Source organism: Zea mays, chromosome 3, assembly GCF_902167145.1.
Source record: "Zea mays cultivar B73 chromosome 3, Zm-B73-REFERENCE-NAM-5.0, whole genome shotgun sequence".
Lineage (NCBI taxonomy): Eukaryota > Viridiplantae > Streptophyta > Magnoliopsida > Poales > Poaceae > Zea > Zea mays.
In genome coordinates, this window is record NC_050098.1 from 233,602,840 (window position 1) to 233,624,518 (window position 21,679).

Here is a 21,679-nt window from a genome sequence, read left to right on the forward strand (position 1 = left end):
TTTGCCCTTGCTAGTTGTCTTTATGTAAACTCTTGTTGTCGCGAAACCTAGCTAGATCATAAACCCTTTGAGCCTTTCATCCTTCACTAAAGCTATTTTCACAAATGCAGGCAAAAAAGGTAAGTGTTTAGCAGTCCGTAGTAGCCTCTAGCGGCTAGAAGCTAGAAAAAAACTAAAACAAATAGGCCCATTATATACCCTCTTAGGCTCGTCCGCACGGTCCTGTTACAAATGCTCCTGTGGGCCTTGGCTCGGTAGGCTAAGGTGGATTGTGAGGCGTCATGACCAAGGATTACAAAACTGCTTAAAAACTAGTCCAGTTTCCGGTTATCGGACTAGACTAACAATTTTCTAGTCGTGTTTAAAATTCAAAAACTTTGGTAAAATTTATAAAAAATGAAATCGGTAAAAACAGTGAAACTCGATAAAAATAGTGGTTTCCCGCATAGAAATCCGATAAAATGTTTTATTTGAATTTGGAATGCAAATCGGTCGAAAATTTGAGGATCAGTTTCTCTGTCAGGAAAACTGGTTTCTCTATGAGAATCACCGGTTTCTTGGTCAGTTTTAGCGGTTTACGACGGTATTTAAATCATCACTATATCATCACTGGGAATGATTCCCAGTTACATAATACATGGAAATTATTTTGAGGTCAAAAAATCGTTATTGCTTATCATACCTATAAGGTGCACCTTTTTCGAAAGCCTATATCAAAAGACCGATCGTAAAGTTTTTCCGAGTGTGAGTGAGGACAAAGTGTATAGAGGTGAACTGTGACTTCATAGGCCAATGTTTAGAGGGTGTTTGGTTTCTAAGGACTAATTTTTAGTCCCTATATTTTATTCTATTTTAGTTCAAAATTGTCAAATATAGAAACTAAAATTCTATTTTAATTTCTATATTTGGCAATTTATAGACTAAAATGAATAAAAATAAAGGGACTAAACATTAGTCCCTATAAACCAAACACCCCCTTAATATGATTCATATAATACCAATGCCATCAAGTGCACCTTATTTTTGGGAAGTTTATCTAAAAACAATCTGGATTAAATGTGTTTAGCTTAGATTTTTTTTTTTGGGGATGTGACAAAAATTCCCCTCGAGAGTAATCACTGCTGATCGTACTGTCCGTGAGAGACTGAAGTGTTACAAATTAACTTGAAGTTCTGTTACGAATTAACTTAAAAGTATAACTTCGAGTAGCAACCTTTCTACATCGTAACCAATCCACGTGAGGATTTTCTAACTTTTGAATGATGACCGAACTTTCAGTATATCAACAAGCGAAGCTTGGTAATTGCCCAATTGATATTAAAGGCTAAGAAGTAGAACTTTGAGTAGCAACCTTATTAATTCTTTTCCCAATCCATGTGAGGATCATCTAACCTTATTAATTAATTATTTGGGGATCACGAAGAAGTAGAGCTTAGCTCAACAAGCGAAGCATAGGTTCCACCCTTCACCCGCATCAGGTCTTCATGCCTGCCTTTCTCGGCGACTGCCCCGTTCTTGAGGACAGCGATGACGTCCGCGCCTCTGACGGTGGACAGGCGATGCGCTACCACCACCGTGGTCCTACCGACCACCGCCTGGTCCAGCGCCTCCTGCACGACCCGCTCCGACTCGGCATCCAGCGCGCTGGTCGCCTCGTCCAGCAGGAGCACCTTGGGGTCCTTGACGACGGCCCTGGCGATGGCGACGCGCTGCTTCTGGCCACCGGACAGCTGGATGCCTCTCTCGCCGACAAGGGTGCTGTACCCGTCGGGCAGAGCCGATACGAACTGGTGCGCGTTGGCTGCTCCGGCAGCGGCGACGATCTCCTCTTCCGACGCCTCCCCCTGCTTCCCGTAGGCTATGTTGGCGCGGATGGTGTCGTTGAACAGCACTGGCTCTTGCGAGACCAGCCCGACCTGCTGCCGGAGCCAGCTGACTCTGAGGGCTCGGAGCTCCACGCCGTCGAAGAGGACCTTACCCGAGTCTGGATCGTAGAACCTTTCGAGCAGTGCGATCGCGGTGGACTTCCCGCTGCCGCTCTCCCCGACCAGTGCAACAGTCTGCAAGCAAGCGACAGCGACAGCGACAGTGTCAGGGAAGATCAGCTCAGATTCCATTTCTTGTTCTGGTGTGGAATTCGATTTGTTGACCTTTCCAGAAGGAATGCTTAGTGACAGATCCTTGAAGATCTGAACATTTGGCCGTAGCGGATACTTGAAGCACACGTTCTGGAAGTCGATCTCCCCCCTGACGCTCACGCCTGCGATGGTGATGCCCTCCTCGCAGCTGTAGTCGATCTTAGACTTTCGATCGAGGATTTCCAAGACAGACGCGGCCGCATCATTGGCCTTGGTGCTATCCGCGCCAACTGCGCTTGTTCGCGAGATCCCACTGGTGGCTAGAACCAATACAAAGAAGACCTGAGAGCCACTAGACAATTGAGGAGACGTCGAAACGATCAAGTGTGTGTGATGAGAGAATCACACTCACCCTGAACACCTGAGGAAACGTCGCCGTCCCTTGCTCAACGAACTTGGCACCGACATAGAAGCACAGAGCATACGTGAGGTAGAATGCCAGGAACGAGAACCCGAACCCCAGGCCACCAACGACACCTTCCCTGATCCCTTGCTTTATCGGAGACTCACATTTCCTCTCGTAGGCGTCCACCGCTTTCTTCTCGCCAGAAAACGACGCTACGGTTCTGATGCCGCCGACCGCGTCAGTGGCCACTTGGCTTGCTTCCTCATACTTGAGCTGCATATATATATCATCCCGCCAAACAATTAGACAGATCATGTACTCGCATGCATGCAGCAGTGGTTTACGGTTTACACAGATCATGTGTACCTACCTTCGCGTTTCTGTTGAGACCTTTAAGGAACTTCATCTGAGCATAGCCTTGGAAACCCACAAAGGGAACCACCACAGTGATGATCAGTGCCAGCTTCCAGTTTGCAACTGTTGCTATTGTGAAGCCTGATATGACAGTTGATAAAGTCTGCACATTGAGTGCTAAATTGTCCCCAACAAGCCGCTTAACGTTCATGGCATCGGTTGATAGTCTTGCACCAATTGATCCACTGGAATAAAAGAAAATGAAATACACCAGCTGGAGAAATGTTTCTTAAGATAACAGCAAAATAGATTGTTTTGAGAATAAAAAAAAACCAACACACCTTGAGTGTTCAGGTTCATCAAACCAGCTAATCTCTTGGCGCATTAAACTTTGGAATGTCAGTGATCGTACGCGCTCCACAAGCTTCCCACCAGCTAATCCGAATAGGAAATACTCTACTGGAATCAGAACAAATGCACAAGCACCCAACGCAACGAACATGCTTGCCCAGAACCTCGAGTCCTTCAGTAGTTCTGCAGGTGGCTCATAGAACACCTTTATTGCGGTGGAGATCAATGTGCCATATATTGGGAAAATAACGCCATGCATCGCAGCAGTTATAGAACCAAGTGCAAGGACAAGAGCTTCTGGTTTGTTTAGATACAAGAGTCTGCCAAGTGGAGCTTTCTTTGGAGCTCTGCTCGTTTTGTCAACAGTCTCTTCCACATCTGGAGATCCATTGAGTTCCATAGGATCAGGTAGACCAAGTGGAGCAGGGAAGGAGTGCCTACCACTGTGCCCAAACGAGGAAGATCCTTTACTAGTTGATCTCCTGGAGATACTTTGGCTTCTTGGTTTGCTATTAATAGACCTAGAGCCAATACCATTTGTTAGTACAATATCAGGGTCAACGCTTGAAAATTCTGCCCCTTGGCGTGTCTCTTGTAGATGTATCAGCTGAGAGTAAGCACCTTCAGGTATCTTCTTCATCAGTTCTACATGTGAGCCTGCCCAGAATTCACACAAGCAGAATTTATGCACCTAACCATGCAGCTCAAATATATCTACATTTTTTTTCCTCTTCTAAAGAGTAAATGAGTAAAGGAAAAACACATCTATTTCTAGGATTTTAGTTATTCTCCAAATTCCAGATATTATACCTTGTTCAACCACCTTCCCGTGTTGTAGGACAGATATCACATCAGCATTTTTCACTGTGCTTAGGCGATGAGCAACGATAATCGTAGTCCTTTCTAGCATGACCCTATTCAGAGCTTCTTGAACCACCCTCTCAGATTCCATATCCAATGCGCTAGTTGCTTCATCAAGTAGTAAGATCCTAGGGTTCTTTACGATTGCTCTAGCAATTGCTATTCTCTGCTTCTGTCCTCCAGACAGTTGAGTTCCACGTTCCCCAACCAATGTGTCAAGACCCTGTAATGTTCACAAAATATACTGGTTAATAATCTGTGGCAAAAAAAAAAGGTTAATATTATGACCGCATTAGTTTATATGTACATTTGGTAACTTATCGATGAATTTAGCAGCATTTGCAAGCTCAGTTGCTCTCTTGATCTCTTCAAGTGTTGAATTTTCCATTCCATAGGCAATGTTTTCCCTGATTGTAGTTGAGAACAACACTGGTTCTTGACTGACGAGACCAATTTTTCCTCTTATCCATCCAAGGTGCATCCTTCTAATGTCAACTCCGTCGATCAAAACTTGTCCAGCCCGTGGGTCGTAGAATCTCTCCACCAAACTGATCACGGTGGACTTCCCACTGCCACTCTCCCCCACTAGGGCCATAGTTGTGCCATTTGGTACTTGCAGCGAGAATCCATCAAATACCAAATGTTCAGACCTAGTAGGATAGCTGAAGTACACATCCTTCAGTTCAATGTCACCCTTTATGTCCTCCAATATGACACCTGTGGTATCATATATATCAATATCTGGTTTCCGTTCAATTGTCTTGAACATTCTATATGCTGCTCCTTGACCTTCAGCAAAAGCTGTTACTGATGGTGTTGCCTGACCTAAGGACCTATGGAACAAACATAGAAGCATTGCTCATTTATCATGAATGTTATTGATCATTTATGAATCTTCAGTGACCATGAAGTAATTAGGTTATGAGACTTACATTGCGCCAATCATGACAGCCATTATGACAGAGATAACCATGCCACCATTGTATCCTCGCTCAACTATCAGTCTAGATCCATACCAAACGGCCAAGCCATAGCTGCAAAACAAGACTGCCATTACGGAACCTAGTCCAAGTCCATTTACAGCACCTTCTTGTAGAGCAGATTCATATGCTTTTCGTATGAACTTGTTATATGTTCTTATAGCCTGCTTCTCACCATTGAACGACACAACCTTCAAAGCATAAGCAGATATATAAACTAGGTTACTGGAACATCATGATACTACATTATTACTAATCAACGAAGGAGGCAAGGATCAATAACCACAAAGAAGTGTCTAGCTAGTTGCACTAACCGTTCTAATAGCTCCAAGCATCTGTTCGACAACATTCCCAGCATCACCATATTTTGCTTGCATGCGAGTGGAGAGTCTTGTCATCAGCCTTGACACAATCGCACCAGCGATGGCGATTGGAGGAATGCTTGAGAGCATAACAAGGGCCAAGAGCCATCCTTTTACAAATGCAATAATAAAGCCACCAATAAAAGTAGAAAGAAGTTGTATGGACTTCCCAACCTAATGAAAATATACACACACCAAAGAGTTAATATGAAAACACTTCTTATGGTTTATCAACTATGTTCAGAAACAAAATGAGTACACATTTTTTTTCTTGAAGAATATTAAGTTACAAAGCTATCCAATATTTGATTGCAAGTTCATGATGCCGACATTTTATAATGTTAGGAAATAAAATAGACACAAAAATCTCTGTTAATTTTAAGGTGCCTACTACAACTCTATATAAGAATCCACGACTACAATGACAACCATGGCACCGAAAAAGTTTTCACCAGTACTCATGTGGCTCAGATAAATTATGTAATTTTGCATTTAGTCATCTTACTGACTTTGGTTTGTTATGTTGAAGTGTATAAGTGATTAACTACCTTCTTCCATTAGTTTAACCTTTTGGGTTAGACTAGTTAGTGTGTCCACTCTAACATAGTATCAAAGCCAGAGGTTTCGAGTTCGAATTCTAACAAAGGTTTTTATTTATGTCTCTACTCATGTATTTTCACGTTTGCGTCTCTCTCTGGTTGTGTTTGCACTTTTCTCTTTAGCTGCACGTGAGCAGTGGCAGGCCCATATGAGGTCCAGATAGGCCACTACACTCTCTCTAGTTACGTTTACACCTTTCTCTTTGACTGCACGTGAGTCGTGGCAGACCCACATGGAGGTCTAGGTGGGCCACGGCACATACTAACTCGCTAAGCCGGTCCATTCAGACCCCCAACCCCTGTACCGCAATCTCTTGTGTTCATCTTCAGCAATCAGCATCGCGCCGCAGCAGGTCGACCTCGTCCTAACGCCTACTCTCACGCGCCTCCTCCAAACCCTCACACTAGCCATAGGCCGTTGCAGTAGCCACCGACCACATGCGGACATGCCACTGCGCCACGCGGCAAGCCAGCGATCCGCCCACTGCCCAGCCACAGCGCACCGGTGGCTCCGGCTCCCAGCGGCCAGCGCCTGTGGGCCACGTGGCTGCCTCCCCATGACGCCGTCGCGCCCGATTTAGAGCAGCAGAGCAGGTCGAGTGCCTCCTTCAGCACGTCTGCGAGCAGTGAATCAGTGATTCGATGAATAATGATCCGATCACCAGTGTGTTCGATAGGACCATCACTGAAAGTTTCATAGGAAAAAGGCATCAAACAACTAGTTGTGGTCTAGTTTTTTTCCGAGACCAATCGATAAATAACTGAAGCACTAGTTGTGCACAGATGCAAGGCCAACAAGCATACAGATAAAGGAGCTCTCAGAATGACTGAAATATGACAAGCACAGACGAAATCAAGAAGAAAAGAAAACATTGTATTGCAATCTTTATGTCTATTTTATAATATGTTCGAAATTTTTATACTCTAATGTATGCAACATTCATGCGTATTGGATAAAATTATACTTGAAAATTTGTTGGACACACCCTATATAAAAATCCTATGTCCGCCACTGCACGTGAGTGAGGATGTTAAAGTGTATAAGTAGATTGACTATATTTTTCTATTAGCTTATGTTTTTAGGTTGAATTGGTAAGTGCATCTACTCTAGCATGTTACACATTTCACTAAAAGAAGAAGCAGTGTGACCACACGTCAAAGCATTCAAAACATGTAAATCAAAGAAGAAATGTGGTTTAGTTGTTAGCTTTTCACTTCCTGCAGTCTAAAAGTAGGGTACCTTTTCTCCGATGGCATCTTGAATTAGGAATGTATCCCCTGCCATCCTCTCAACCACTTGCCCAGTGCTCATTTCCATGTCAAAGAATGCAATATCCTGTCTTAGAATTGCCTTGAGATACAAGGCTCTGATTCGTGCTGCTTGTCTTTCTCCGGTAATTATCCAACATGATACCTCTAGCAAAATATTAAGTTAATTAATTGACATAGGTTTGTTTCTAGTAATATCCATTAGGTCCCGTTTGTTTCCTTTCATTTTGAGAAATTAGAATCTTACTAATGGAATAGTCTATTTTTTATAATGTGGCGTTCCACCACTTTCCAAAGTTATCATATAAGACTATCTCAAATTCATGGGGTGAGAGATGGAAATTGATTCTATAGATTTACATGCTATTTTTCAGATGCACAACTTATAGCACACTCTTTTACTTGCTTCGCTATAACATAAATGTAGTATATAACTATCTCTTTCATATGATTTAGTATAATATACAAATATATTACATATATAAATATATGAACTTAATTAATTTTGTCTAAATTATAATTATTAAAATGGAATTCAATTCCAACGAAACAAACGGGGCCTTACTGAAAAAGATATTCGGGAAAACAAGTCTTCTCTATAAGTAATCATTTCCTATATAGTTGGTAAATTCTGAAACCAAATGATGATTTCTGCCTAGTAATGGTTATGACAAATTCTAGATAGGAAATAATCCACTTACGAAATGTTGAAGCAAGCCCGGCTCCAATGGCAAGATAAACGAAGTTCATTATCACCTGGGAATAGGAAACATGGCATTGTTTAGTAAGAAAAAGAAAACAAAGTCACTTACCTTAATAAAACAATCACTAACCTAGACATTTATATTATTTCTAGATGACCAAGCCTAATTAATTTATTATTAGCAAACATTTATTGTAGCATTATATGGACGAATCATGGACTAATTAGTCTTAATAAGTGTGTCTTATCTTTAGTCTTTATCTGTGTAGTTAGTTTTATAACCCAATTGTATTTAATGTTTCTAACTAGTACCAAACATTCGACATGATAGAGACTAAAGATTAGTTAGGATCCAAATACCCCCTTACTCCTGTCTCAGCTCTCTGGCTCTCTGGCCTGCGTAGCGACCCTACTTAGACCAACTCCAGCAGCATCCGACAGCGCATCCGTATTATGCCTTCCATCGAATATGGACCTCACTGGTATGCGGTGTGTGCTTTCCAGCAGCATCTGTATCACTCCGTGTATTCAAGCTCTCTCTCTCGTGGACTGATGCCTGATTGTTTCCTTCCCGCGAAAACTGTGCATCTACAACACCTCTGGTGGAGCACGGTCGTTGAGCTAGGGAGAAGAGAAGAGAGAGAACATGGATGACAACGGAGTGGAAGTAGGCGCCCCATTTTGCATGGCGACAAACGGAGCCTGCTGGACACAGGAACAATATGTTTGGGCGTGCATTTTACAGATACAGAGTCATTTAGGAGGTCTGCTGGAGTTGGTCTTAATCCTTCTCCCTCGCACGACGCCCTCGCCTCTCCACGACGTGGTGCCCCTCTCTCCCCATGCGGCAGCGCACCTCCCTCTCATCTGCACGGTGGTGGGCTAGATGCAGTGGATCAAAAAGTCCAAATGTGGCGGTGGTCAGGCTGCGGCGGATGCTACAAGGGCTGCGGCGACAAGGACAATGGTGGATCCAGCGCGCCTCCTCTCCTCCACTCCACCCTCTCTCACTCCAAATCCTGCGGCGATAGACCCGCGCCCTGCTAGGGGTGGGGTGGGGGCGAGCTCCGACGTTTTTTTATTGATTGGCTCTTTCTTCGAGTACAAGATATAGTATCTGAACTCACACGCACACACACGCATACCTACCCTATCGGTTAGAACTACAACCTATACCTAAAGGTATACATAGGTGCAGCTACCAAAGGTGGTATCCAGCAATGACAGACACGTTTCTTTGACCATTGTGGCACATTTGCGTAAGAAGGCAACACACAAAATTATTAACGGGGGAAAACCTCAGCGGGACACCTGAGTTGCTCCCTACACATGCATAGCTCCAACGTTTTTTATCGTGCACATATTTTTCCTGGCCTTTGTTAGTCCTTATTCGATTAGTGGATTGGATGGAATTCAAAAAATGAAGGATTTTGATTTACTTGGGAGTTAATATCACTCAATCCAGTACAATCCATATCGATTAAACATAAAACGGATAGGCGCTTAGTTGTTACGACCCGTTTAGTTAGAGTGACTAATCTTTAGTCTCTGGTTTTTAGTCCCGTTTAGTCCTTACTTTACCAAACGGAAGGACTAAAGTAGAGACTAAAGGGCTAAATGGAACTAAAGTACAACATTTACTCCAATTACCCTTGCTTAGAAAACTGACGTCATACATAAGAAACAAGAAGAGGGGCATTTCGGTCTTTATGTCTTGCAATTAATGTATTTTGAATTTGTTTAGTCCCTCCAACCAAACACATTAGGAACTAAAGTTTAGTCTCTAAACTAAAATTTAGTCCTATGACCAATGGAACCAAACTGGGTCTTAATCTTTTTTTCACGTAATATTGTGTCTTCTTGATCGTGAGTGTAACATGTGTTGTCTCCGTAATTGTATTAGCCTATTATTGTAGTGGTCCACAATTTGGTAACGTGTTATGTACATGTAATCCGTGGATCACAATTCATAAGGTTAGACCACGTCCAGCAGTTTATCCATAGTTTACCCAAAACACTGTTTTTTGTATCGTTCTACACCATATACTACATTGTTCACAAAGTGGAGTTTGAATATGGATATACGGACAGTTAAGCTCCTGGAGATAGTCTTAGTCAATTGCTATAGAACCTGTATAGCATAAAGTCAAGTCATAGTCAGCATGACGTGTTCATCACATGACTTGTTTATCGATTTTCTTGGTTAGCATGATTGAAAGGGAAATGTGCCTTTGGGCCATTTCTAAGTATTTTGGTGATTAAGTGCCAACACAAGTACTTAAATGTGAATCTATGCCCATGGATGAACAAAGTTCAAATCACAACTAAAGGTATGTTTCTAAGCCTTAGCACATTGGTTTTGTGTACTAATATATTTGTCTAAGTGTTAGAAACAGAGAGAAGAAGAAATGAAGAATGTTGGCTGTGTACAGCCAACAGGATGTTTTGGTCTGGGGCACCGGACTGTCCGGTGGTGCACCGGACAGTGTCCGGTGCGCCAGGCTGCCTCGACCCGTAGACGCCGCTCTCGGGAATTTGCCGACGGCGTACGGCTAAAATTCACTGGACTGTCCGGTGTGCACCGGACTGTCCGGTGAGCCAACGGTCGGCCGAGCCAACGGTCGGCCGCGGAATCTGCGCGCGACACGTGGCCTGGCCAACGGTCGGGAGGGGGCACCGGACTGTCCGGTGTGCACCGGACTGTCCGGTGCGCCAGATCTGCAACGGTCGGCAACGGTCGACTGGACTGTTTAAGGAAAGAAATCGGGCACCGGACAGTGTCCGGTGTGCACCGGACTGTCCGGTGCGCCCGACGACAGAAGGCAAGGATGGCCTTCCAGATTTGTTCTCAACGGCTCCTAGCTGCCTTGGGGCTATAAAAGGGACCCCTAGGCGCATGGAGGAGTACACCAAGCATTCCTTGAGCACTCTTGATCACTCACACATCAATCTTGCGCACCTGTTCGACATTCTAGTGATTTGAGCTCCGTTCTAGTGTGCTAGTCTCTTGAGCTCAAGTCTGGGTCTTGTGTGTGTGTATTCGCTGTGATCTTTGTGTCGTGTGTGAGTTGCTAATCCCTCCCTTGCTCTGTGACTCTCTGTGAACATCTTTTGTAAGGGCGAGAGGCTCCAAGTTGTGGAGATTCCTCGCAAACGGGATTGAGAAAAGAAAAGCAAGAACACCGTGGTATTCAAGTTGATCATTGGATCACTTGAGAGGAGTTGAGTGCAACTCTCGTCCGTTGGGACGCCACAACGTGGAGTAGGCAAGTTTTGTACTTGGCCGAACCACGGGATAACCACTGTGTCATCTCTGGGATTGAATTCTTGTGGTTATTGTGTTTTGACTCCTCTCTAGCCACTTGGCATAAACTGTGCTAACGCTTAATCAAAGTTTTGTGGCTATAAGTTTAAGTTTCTACAGGATCACCTATTCACCCCCCCTCTAGGTGCTCTCAATTGGTATCGGAGCCGTTCTCTTCAAGAAAGGGACTAACCGCCCGAAGAGATGGATCCTAAGGGGAAGGGAATCGTGATCAACGACAAGGAGAAGGAGTCCTTCGTCAACGAGCCAAAGGATGACAAGTCCAACGACTCGGGCTCAGGCCATAGACGAAAAGATGGGAAGAAGAAGAAGACAAGGCGCATCAAGGAGATTGTCTACTACGACAGCGACGAATCCTCCTCTTCCCAAAAGGACGACGACAACGACTACAGGAAGACGGTCAATTCGAACTTTTCATTTGACTATTCTCGTATTCCACATAATTCAAATTCGCATTTGCTTTCCATTCCTCTTGGCAAACCTCCACACTTCGATGGGGAGGACTACGGATTTTGGAGTCACAAAATGTGTAGTCACTTATTCTCTCTCCATCCAAGCATATGGGAGATTGTAGAGAATGGAATGAAATTTGATAGCTCGGATAGTCCTATGCTTATAAATGAACAAATCCATAGAAATGCACAAGCTACTACTGTTCTCTTAGCATCTTTGTGCAGGGAAGAATACAATAAGGTGAGCGGCTTGGACAATGCCAAGCAGATATGGGACACCCTCAAGATCTCACACGAGGGCAACGACGTCACCATGCTCACCAAGATGGAGTTGGTGGAGGGCGAACTTGGGAGATTCGCTATGATAAGGGGGGAGGAGCCAACCCAAACATACAACCGGCTCAAAACCCTTGTCAACAAGATAAGAAGCTATGGAAGCACGCGATGGACGGACCACGACGTCGTCCGCCTAATGCTAAGGTCCTTTACCGTTCTTGATCCTCATTTGGTGAATAATATTCGTGAGAATCCCAGGTACACCAAAATGTCGCCCGAAGAAGTTCTTGGGAAGTTCGTAAGCGGGCGAATGATGATCAAGGAGGCAAGATACGTGGACGACGCGTTGAACGGTCCTATCCATGAGCCTCAACCCATTGCTCTCAAGGCAACAAGGAGCAAGGAGGCGCTACCAAGCAAGGTGGCGCAAGTTGAGGCGGCCGGGCTAAATAATGAGGAGATGGCCCTCATCATTAAGCGCTTCAAGACGGCGCTTAAAGGTCGCAAGGGACAGCCAAGCAAAACCAAGACAAAGGAGAAGCGCTCATGCTTCAAATGTGGTAAGATCGGTCATTTCATTGCTAACTGTCCCGATAATGAAAGTGACCAGGAAAAAGGGGACAAGAGGGAAAAGAAGAAGCATTACAAGAAGGCCAAGGGCGAGGCGCATCTAGGAAAAGAGTGGGACTCGGATTGCTCCTCTTCCGACTCCGACAATGAAGGACTCGCCGCCACCGCCTTCAACAAATCAACCCTCTTCCCCAACGAGCGTCACACATGCCTTATGGCAAGGGAGAAGAAGGTATGTACTCGCAACTCTACCTATGCTTCTTCAAGTGAGGACGAATCTAGCGATGAGGATGAAGTAGATTATTCATGTTTGTTCAAGGGCTTAGATAGATCTAAGATAGACAAAATTAATGAATTAATTGATGCCTTGAATGAAAAGAATATACTTTTAGAAAAGCAAGAGGATTTGTTATATGAAGAACATGATAAGTTTGTAGAGGCTCAAAAATCCCTTGCATTAGAAATTAAGAGGAATGAAATGCTTGCTTGTGAAGTATCAACATGTCATGATTCTATTTCTAACTTAAAGAGCATTAATGATGACTTAAATGCTAAACTAGTAGAAGCAAATAAATCCAACTCTTGTGTTGAACATGTTGAAATTTGCACTAGGTGTAAGGATGTTGATATTAATGCTTGTAGTGAACACTTAGTCTCCATTTCAAAATTGAATGATGAATTAGCTAGTCTTAATGCCCAACTTAAGACTAGCAAGAGTGAATTTGAAAAACTAAAATTTGCAAGGGATGCCTACACTATTGGTAGACACCCCTTAATTAAGGATGGGCTTGGCTTCAAGAGGGAAGCCAAGAACTTAACAAGCCATAAGACTCCCATCTCCACCAAGGAGAAAGGGAAGGCTCCTATGGCTAATAGTGTTAAGAAGAATCATGCTTTCATGTACTATGATAGGAGATATTCTAGAAATGCTTTTAGAGGTCATGATGTTTTTGATTCACATGCTTATGACTCTTATGCTATGACTTCTTCTAGTTCTCATGGCATGCATGGTAGAAATGTGCCTAGGAGAAATGTTGTTCATAATGCTCCTAAGAAAGTAGTGAATGAACCTTCTACAATTTATTGTGCTTTAAATGCTTCCTTTGCTATTTGTAGAAAGGATAAGAAAATTGTTGCTAGGAAGTTAGGGGCAAAATGCAAGGGAGACAAAACTTGCATTTGGGTCCCTAAGGATATTTGCACTAACCTTGTAGGACCCAACATGAGTTGGGTACCTAAGACCCAAGCCTAAATTTGCCTTGCAGGTTTATGCATCCGGGGGTTCAAGCTGGATTATCGACAGCGGATGCACAAACCATATGACGGGGGAGAAGAAGATGTTCACCTCCTACGTCAAAAATAAGGATTCCCAAGATTCAATTGTATTTGGTGATGGGAATCAAGGCAAGGTAAAAGGGTTAGGTAAAATTGCAATTTCAAATGAGCACTCAATTTCTAATGTGTTTCTAGTAGAGTCTCTTGGTTATAATTTGCTATCTGTTAGTCAATTGTGCAACATGGGGTATAACTGTCTATTTACAAATATAGATGTGTCTGTCTTTAGAAGAAGTGATGGTTCACTAGCTTTTAAGGGTGTATTAGACGGCAAACTTTATTTAGTTGATTTTGCAAAAGAAGAGGTCGGTCTAGATGCATGCTTAATAGCTAAGACTAGCATGGGCTGGCTGTGGCATCGCCGCTTAGCACATGTGGGGATGAAGAACCTTCACAAGCTTCTAAAGGGAGAACACGTGATAGGTTTGACTAACGTTCAATTCGAAAAAGATAGACCTTGTGCAGCTTGTCAAGCAGGTAAACAAGTGGGAGGAGCACATCACAGCAAGAATGTGATGACCACTTCAAGACCCCTGGAGCTGCTGCATATGGACCTCTTCGGACCCGTCGCCTATCTGAGCATAGGAGGGAGTAAGTATGGTCTAGTTATTGTTGATGACTTTTCCCGCTTCACTTGGGTGTTCTTTTTGCAGGATAAGTCTGAAACCCAAGGGACCCTCAAGCGCTTCCTCAGGAGAGCTCAAAATGAGTTTGAGCTCAAGGTGAAGAAGATAAGGAGCGACAACGGGTCCGAGTTCAAGAACCTTCAAGTGGAGGAGTTCCTTGAAGAGGAAGGGATCAAGCACGAGTTCTCCGCTCCCTACACACCACAGCAAAATGGTGTGGTAGAGAGGAAGAACAGGACGCTCATCGATATGGCGAGGACGATGCTAGGAGAGTACAAGACCCCCGAGTGCTTTTGGACGGAAGCCGTGAACACGGCTTGCCACGCCATCAACAGGGTCTACCTTCATCGTCTCCTCAAGAAGACGTCGTATGAGCTACTAACCGGTAACAAACCCAATGTATCCTACTTTCGTGTATTTGGGAGCAAGTGCTACATTCTAGTGAAGAAGGGTAGAAATTCTAAATTTGCTCCCAAAGCAGTAGAAGGGTTTTTATTAGGTTATGACTCAAATACAAAGGCGTATAGAGTCTTCAACAAATCATCGGGTTTGGTTGAAGTCTCTAGCGACGTTGTATTTGATGAGACTAATGGCTCTCCAAGAGAGCAAGTTGTTGATTGTGATGATGTAGATGAAGAAGATGTTCCAACGGCCGCGATACGAACCATGGTGATTGGAGACGTTCGGCCACAGGAACAAGATGAACGAGATCAACCTTCTTCCTCAACTATGGCGCATCCCCCAACTCAAGACGATGAATAGGTCCATCAACAGGAGGCGTGTGATCAAGGGGGAGCACAAGATGATCATGTGATGGAGGAAGAAGCGCAACCGGCACCTCCAACCCATGTTCGAGCGATGATTCAAAGGGATCATCCCGTCGACCAAATTCTGGGTGACATTAGTAAGGGAGTAACTACTAGATCTAGATTAGTTACTTTTTGTGAGCATTACTCCTTTGTCTCTTCTATTGAGCCTTTCAGGGTAGAAGAAGCCCTGCTAGATCCGGACTGGGTGTTGGCCATGCAGGAGGAGCTCAACAACTTCAAGAGAAATGAAGTTTGGACACTGGTGCCTCGTCCGAAGCAAAATGTTGTGGGAACCAAGTGGGTGTTCCGCAACAAACAGGACGAGCACGGGGTGGTGACGAGAAACAAGGCTCGACTTGTGGCAAAAGGTTATGCCCAAGTCGCAGGTTTGGATTTCGAGGAGACTTTTGCTCCTGTGGCTAGGCTAGAATCAATTCGCATCTTGCTAGCATATGCCGCTCATCATTCTTTCAGGCTGTACCAAATGGATGTGAAGAGCGCTTTTCTCAACGGGCCAATCAAGGAGGAGGTGTACGTAGAGCAACCCCCTGGCTTCGAGGATGAACGGTACCCCGACCATGTGTGTAAGCTCTCTAAGGCGCTCTATGGACTTAAGCAAGCCCCAAGAGCATGGTATGAATGCCTTAGAGACTTTCTAATTGTTAATGCTTTCAAGGTTGGGAAAGCCGATCCAACTCTTTTTACAAAGACATGTGATGGTGATTTGTTTGTGTGCCAAATTTATGTCGATGACATAATATTTGGTTCCACTAACCAAAAGTCTTGTGAAGAGTTTAGCAGGGTGATGACGCAGAAATTCGAGATGTCGATGATGGGCGAGTTGAACTACTTCCTTGGGTTCCAAGTGAAGCAACTCAAGGACGGCACCTTCATCTCCCAAACGAAGTACACGCAAGATCTGCTTAAGCGGTTTGGGATGAAGGACGCCAAGCCCGCAAAGACTCCAATGGGAACCGACGGACACACCGACCTCAACAAAGGAGGTAAGTCCGTTGATCAAAAAGCATACCGGTCCATGATAGGTTCATTACTTTACTTATGTGCTAGTAGACCGGATATTATGCTTAGCATATGCATGTGTGCTAGATTTCAATCCGATCCTAAGGAGTGTCACTTAGTGGCGGTGAAGCGAATTTTGAGATATTTAGTTGCTACGCCTTGCCTCGGGCTCTGGTATCCACAGGGGTCTACCTTTGACTTGGTTGGATACTCAGATTCCGACTATGCTGGATGTAAGGTCGATAGGAAAAGCACATCGGGGACGTGCCAATTCTTAGGAAGGTCCCTGGTGTCATGGAATTCTAAGAAACAAACCTCCGTTGCCCTATCCACCGCTGAGGCCGAGTACGTTGCCGCAGGACAATGTTGCGCGCAACTACTTTGGATGAGGCAAACCCTCAGGGACTTTGGCTACAATCTGAGCAAAGTCCCACTCCTATGTGATAATGAGAGTGCTATCCGCATGGCGGAAAATCCTGTTGAGCACAGCCGCACAAAGCACATAGACATCCGGCATCACTTTTTGAGAGACCACCAGCAAAAGGGGGATATCGAAGTGTTTCATGTTAGTACCGAGAACCAGCTAGCCGATATCTTTACCAAGCCTCTAGATGAGAAGACCTTTTGCAGGCTGCGTAGTGAGCTAAATGTCTTAGATTCGCGGAACTTGGATTGAACTGTAGCATACATGTGTTTATGCCTTTGATCATGTTCATTCTGCATTTTGTTGCTTATTGTGGTGCTCAAGTTGTACAAACACTTCCTGGACCTCACAAGTCCGGTGCAAAGTGATGCACAAGTTTAGGGGGAGCTGTGTTACAACTTGACCCTTTGAGACTAACCATATGCTTGAGTTTGCTTGATTTAGTCTCGAAGGAGAATTGATAGGGAAAAGGTGGACTTGGACCATGAAAGACTTCCACTGCACTCCGATGAGAGGGTAACTTATTCCAAGTCCATCTAATGAACTCTTATTGCCATTTGCTCTTAATTGACGATTTTGGTGAGGCAATGGGGTTAAAGGGCCAAAGTTGATTCCGTTTTGGTGCTTGATGCCAAAGGGGGAGAAAATAAAGGCCAAAGCAATAAATGGATCAGCTACCACTTGAGAAATTTTGAAAATAGTGAAATAGAGCTTTTTGTTTTGTCAAAACTCTCTTATTGTCTCTTTTGTCAAAAGTTGGTTTCTTGTGGGGAGAAGTAATGATTATGGGAAATAGGGGGAGTTTTTGAAATCTTTGATCAAATCTCTTTTGGAATGACTCTCTTTATGCTTCAACATGTGTGTTTGACTTAGAGATAGAGATTTGAGTTTGATTTGCAAAAACAAACCAAGTGGTGGCAAAGGATGATCCATATATGCCAAAATGAATCAAAATTGATTTGAGTTCTATTTGAAGTGATTTTGCACTTGTTCTAGTTGCTTTATGTTGTGTTGGCATAAATCACCAAAAAGGGGGAGATTGAAAGGGAAATGTGCCTTTGGGCCATTTCTAAGTATTTTGGTGATTAAGTGCCAACACAAGTACTTAAATGTGAATCTATGCCCATGGATGAACAAAGTTCAAATCACAACTAAAGGTATGTTTCTAAGCCTTAGCACATTGGTTTTGTGTACTAATATATTTGTCTAAGTGTTAGAAACAGAGAGAAGAAGAAATGAAGAATGTTGGTTGTGTACAGCCAACAGGATGTTTCGGTCTGGGGCACCGGACTGTCCGGTGGTGCACCGGACAGTGTCCGGTGCGCCAGGCTGCCTCGACCCGTAGACGCCGCTCTCGGGAATTTGCCGACGGCGTACGGCTAAAATTCACCGGGCTGTCCGGTGTGCACCGGACTGTCCGGTGAGCCAACGGTCGGCCGAGCCAACGGTCGGCCGCGGAATCTGCGCGCGACACGTGGCCTGGCCAACGGTCGGGAGGGGGCACCGGACTGTCCGGTGCGCCAGATCTGCAACGGTCGGCAACGGTCGACTGGACTGTTTAAGGAAAGAAATCGGGCACCGGACAGTGTCCGGTGTGCACCGGACTGTCCGGTGCGCCCGACGACAGAAGGCAAGGATGGCCTTCCAGATTTGTTCTCAACGGCTCCTAGCTGCCTTGGGGCTATAAAAGGGACCCCTAGGCGCATGGAGGAGTACACCAAGCATTCCTTGAGCACTCTTGATCACTCACACATCAATCTTGCGCACCTGTTCGACATTCTAGTGATTTGAGCTCCGTTCTAGTGTGCTAGTCTCTTGAGCTCAAGTCTGGGTCTTGTGTGTGTGTATTCGCTGTGATCTTTGTGTCGTGTGTGAGTTGCTAATCCCTCCCTTGCTCTGTGACTCTCTGTGAACATCTTTTGTAAGGGCGAGAGGCTCCAAGTTGTGGAGATTCCTCGCAAACGGGATTGAGAAAAGAAAAGCAAGAACACCGTGGTATTCAAGTTGATCATTGGATCACTTGAGAGGAGTTGAGTGCAACTCTCGTCCGTTGGGACGCCACAACGTGGAGTAGGCAAGTTTTGTACTTGGCCGAACCACGGGATAACCACTGTGTCATCTCTGGGATTGAATTCTTGTGGTTATTGTGTTTTGACTCCTCTCTAGCCACTTGGCATAAACTGTGCTAACGCTTAATCAAAGTTTTGTGGCTATAAGTTTAAGTTTCTACAGGATCACCTATTCACCCCCCCTCTAGGTGCTCTCAATGATGCGCTCCTCACATGACTTTTATGTGCACCTTTCTACCACTTTACAAATATGTATTATTACGTTGTTTGTATACATTCCAGCAATATCCTCCGAAGCGTCTTCCAAATATAAAGGACACTTTTTTATCCTTTCTATATATATATAAAGAGTTTCCCTCTTATCCTTCATTCATTTTTACACTTTAAACAATAAATTAAACAAAACTAAAATATGTACAAGACATTTAAGCGTAAGATAAATATACACCTACAAAAATCTAGAACAAAATGTCTCTAATATAAGTATTTAATGCATTATAGTATAAGATATAAAGGACACCGTTGGAGAGGGTTGAGATATAGAGAAAAAAATCTTTAGAGCAGTTATAAAGAGGGATATAGAGAATATGGTTGGAGATAGTCTTAGGACTACGGACTACCGTGGTGTTGGCTTCTTCGTTGTTGGCTTCATGTGTTCTCCCATGACTGGTATTAATGTTTTTGGAAAACCATAGTTGATGAAGATGAAGGAATAACTACTCCCTTTAAAAAAGATCGAAGTAATTTAAGAACAACTAATATGGATCATAAATAACGAGATCGTATAAAAACAAATAGTTCTATTACGATGAATGAAATCTCCTGGCCCTATGAGAAGACAAAGAGGATGAATATTAAGAATATAAAAATAGAAAATATTCAGTAGGTAGTAGACTTCATAGTACTTGTTTGTATTTATTTTAATGTACATATATTATTAATATTATTCATTTTTATATATTAATGCATATATATATATATATGTTAAATATTCGTAAGTATCAGTTAGTAAATATGTAGAATAAAAAATCCTAGACACTTTAGTATTGGATCGGTTGATGGCTCCAATCAATACTTAAAAATGTCTTCGAAGGGTGTGCCTACAAAGTTGGTGTTAAATACTAAAAAGGTTTTCGAAGGACGTGCCTACAAAATTGGTGTTAGACCCTTTTTAATACTCATCCTAGCCACGAGCTATTATTAAAGACTTCTCTTTAGTACCGCGCCATACAATCAGGATTAAAGATTAACGTCTTTAACAATTGCCACTATGGACTGATGATTAGATACTTATCTTGATTGACTAGCACCGTTTGAGGATCTCTTAATCGATACTGATAGCTGAAAGTGTCATGAGCGGCAAGCCAGCAACCACGGTAGCTGCTTCAGGACATGCACTGTGTTATTTGCTATCACACCTAAGGTTAGTTAGGTTTGATCAAATTAGATGTGTGGTTGGTTTGTAGCCACAACTAAAATAAGAATTTTATCGTTCTACGTAGATTCTAATCGTCGGTCACTTATAAAAATGTGGCAATATTTTCTTAGGCATATCAAGACGTGGTTGAGAATTTGAACGTCTAAACTTATACAAGTGCGACAAAAAAATGTGTAGCAATTTTTAGCATCTTAGACATATAACCAAACATACCTAGTCTGGTGCTGGAAACCCGTGGAGAAAGAAGCGATGTGTATAGAAGGGGGAGGGGAGGATGCCGGACACTGGTGCTGGCCGCCGGCAGGGGTGAAGACTACCGGGGGCGGTGCCCTATCGGGGAGACACTCGTTCTGAGGAAAGGCGGTACACAGTGACAATTCAGATTATTCAGAATTTCAGAGCGTACCCATCTATAAAACATACACATTTTTTGGATTGTAACATTCTGAGATTGTTATAATCTGATAGGCTAGCTAAGATATATTCGTTTTAGCTTGAATAAAACTGAAAAACAGTACAGTCCCTAAGCAAGAAAAAAAAGAGAAATGATATAGCAGCTATGAATTAAGGTGGCACCGTACCTTGACGACCCTGTGGAGCACGTCGTCGGGGGATGCGGAGGAGCCGAAGGCGTCGATGACGTCGCCGAAGATGAAGGTCATGAGCGGTTGTGCCATCCCGTTGGCCACCGCCGCGACGGCGCCCACGGCCATAAGCACAGCGTCCGTCCGGTCCGCGAACGCGAAGAGCCGGTACAGCGGCACGCGCCCCACCACCGCCGGCTTCGAACTGATCTCGCGGCCCGCAGATCCTCCTCCTCCTCCATCGCCGGCGTCGTCGTCCCTCCCTCCGGCGCTAGCTTCGGTCCTCTCCCTCCTGTCGTCTCCCGTCATGGTCAACTACTGTCCAAGAACTCGGGTGCAGCCTTGATGATGCTTGCGTTTGGCCTGGCTAGTTAGTTAGTCGATTGCTAGTGGAGGATGCCTGTAACTGTAAGCTTGCGTCCTCTTGGTGCGGCGGCACGTTTGACGCCCCCGGGCTCGCAGCGCGGCGTGGCATATAAAAGGGCCAATTCCCTGTATGCCACTGGAAAATATACTCATTCCTTGTATGCCACTGACCCCACATGTCATAGACACCAAAAAATATACCTATATGCCACTCAGTGGCACACAAGGAATGAGTATAAAATCTGATGGCATACCAGGAATTTTCTCCATATAAAACGGTCACGACTTGCGCGTGCCGTGCTTGGGCTGCACGGCGTGACGATCCGAGATGGCCTGGCCGTCGTTGTTCGCCGCTGACTGACGGAAGGACAGCAGTTCATCTCTCATGTAATTAATGTAATGACGCATGCTTGTGTTGCTTC

General features: G+C 44.1%; 1 protein-coding gene across 3 annotated transcripts; it reads right to left on the bottom strand.

Moving 5' to 3' along the window:
• Positions 1 to 1,159: 1,159 nt before the first annotated feature.
• Positions 1,160 to 21,343, bottom strand: LOC103651638 (ABC transporter B family member 11). 3 transcript variants are annotated; one of them, XM_008677312.4, is made up of 13 exons: positions 20,889 to 20,999; positions 20,521 to 20,657; positions 7,962 to 8,016; positions 7,232 to 7,407; positions 5,345 to 5,566; positions 4,983 to 5,221; positions 4,358 to 4,883; positions 4,000 to 4,273; positions 3,180 to 3,846; positions 2,855 to 3,083; positions 2,491 to 2,757; positions 2,151 to 2,420; positions 1,160 to 2,060 (listed from the first exon to the last, which is right to left on the bottom strand). In XM_008677312.4, the coding sequence occupies exons 3-13, from the start codon at positions 8,008 to 8,010 to the stop codon at positions 1,416 to 1,418; spliced, it is 3,564 nt and encodes a 1,187-aa protein (XP_008675534.1). In that variant the 5' UTR covers positions 8,011 to 8,016; positions 20,521 to 20,657; positions 20,889 to 20,999; the 3' UTR covers positions 1,160 to 1,415. The 3 variants fall into 3 exon arrangements, 2 of the variants coding, with proteins under 2 accessions (XP_008675534.1, XP_008675533.1); XR_002750337.2 differs by lacking the exon at positions 20,521 to 20,657 and having other exon boundaries at positions 2,151 to 2,398; positions 20,889 to 21,343; XM_008677311.4 differs by lacking the exon at positions 20,521 to 20,657 and having other exon boundaries at positions 20,889 to 21,343.
• Positions 21,344 to 21,679: the final 336 nt, after the last annotated feature.

Bases quoted from the DNA above. Each gene is read 5' to 3' on its own strand.
- LOC103651638 (XM_008677311.4), bottom strand. From the start codon at position 21,200: ATGACGGGAGACGACAGGAGGGAGAGGACCGAAGCTAGCGCCGGAGGG. The intron at 3,084-3,179 runs GTGTGTTGGTTT...CTTTTATTCCAG, and splicing joins GATGAACCTGAACACTCAAG to TGGATCAATTGGTGCAAGAC. The intron at 2,061-2,150 runs GTCAACAAATCG...GCTTGCTTGCAG, and splicing joins TAAGCATTCCTTCTGGAAAG to ACTGTTGCACTGGTCGGGGA.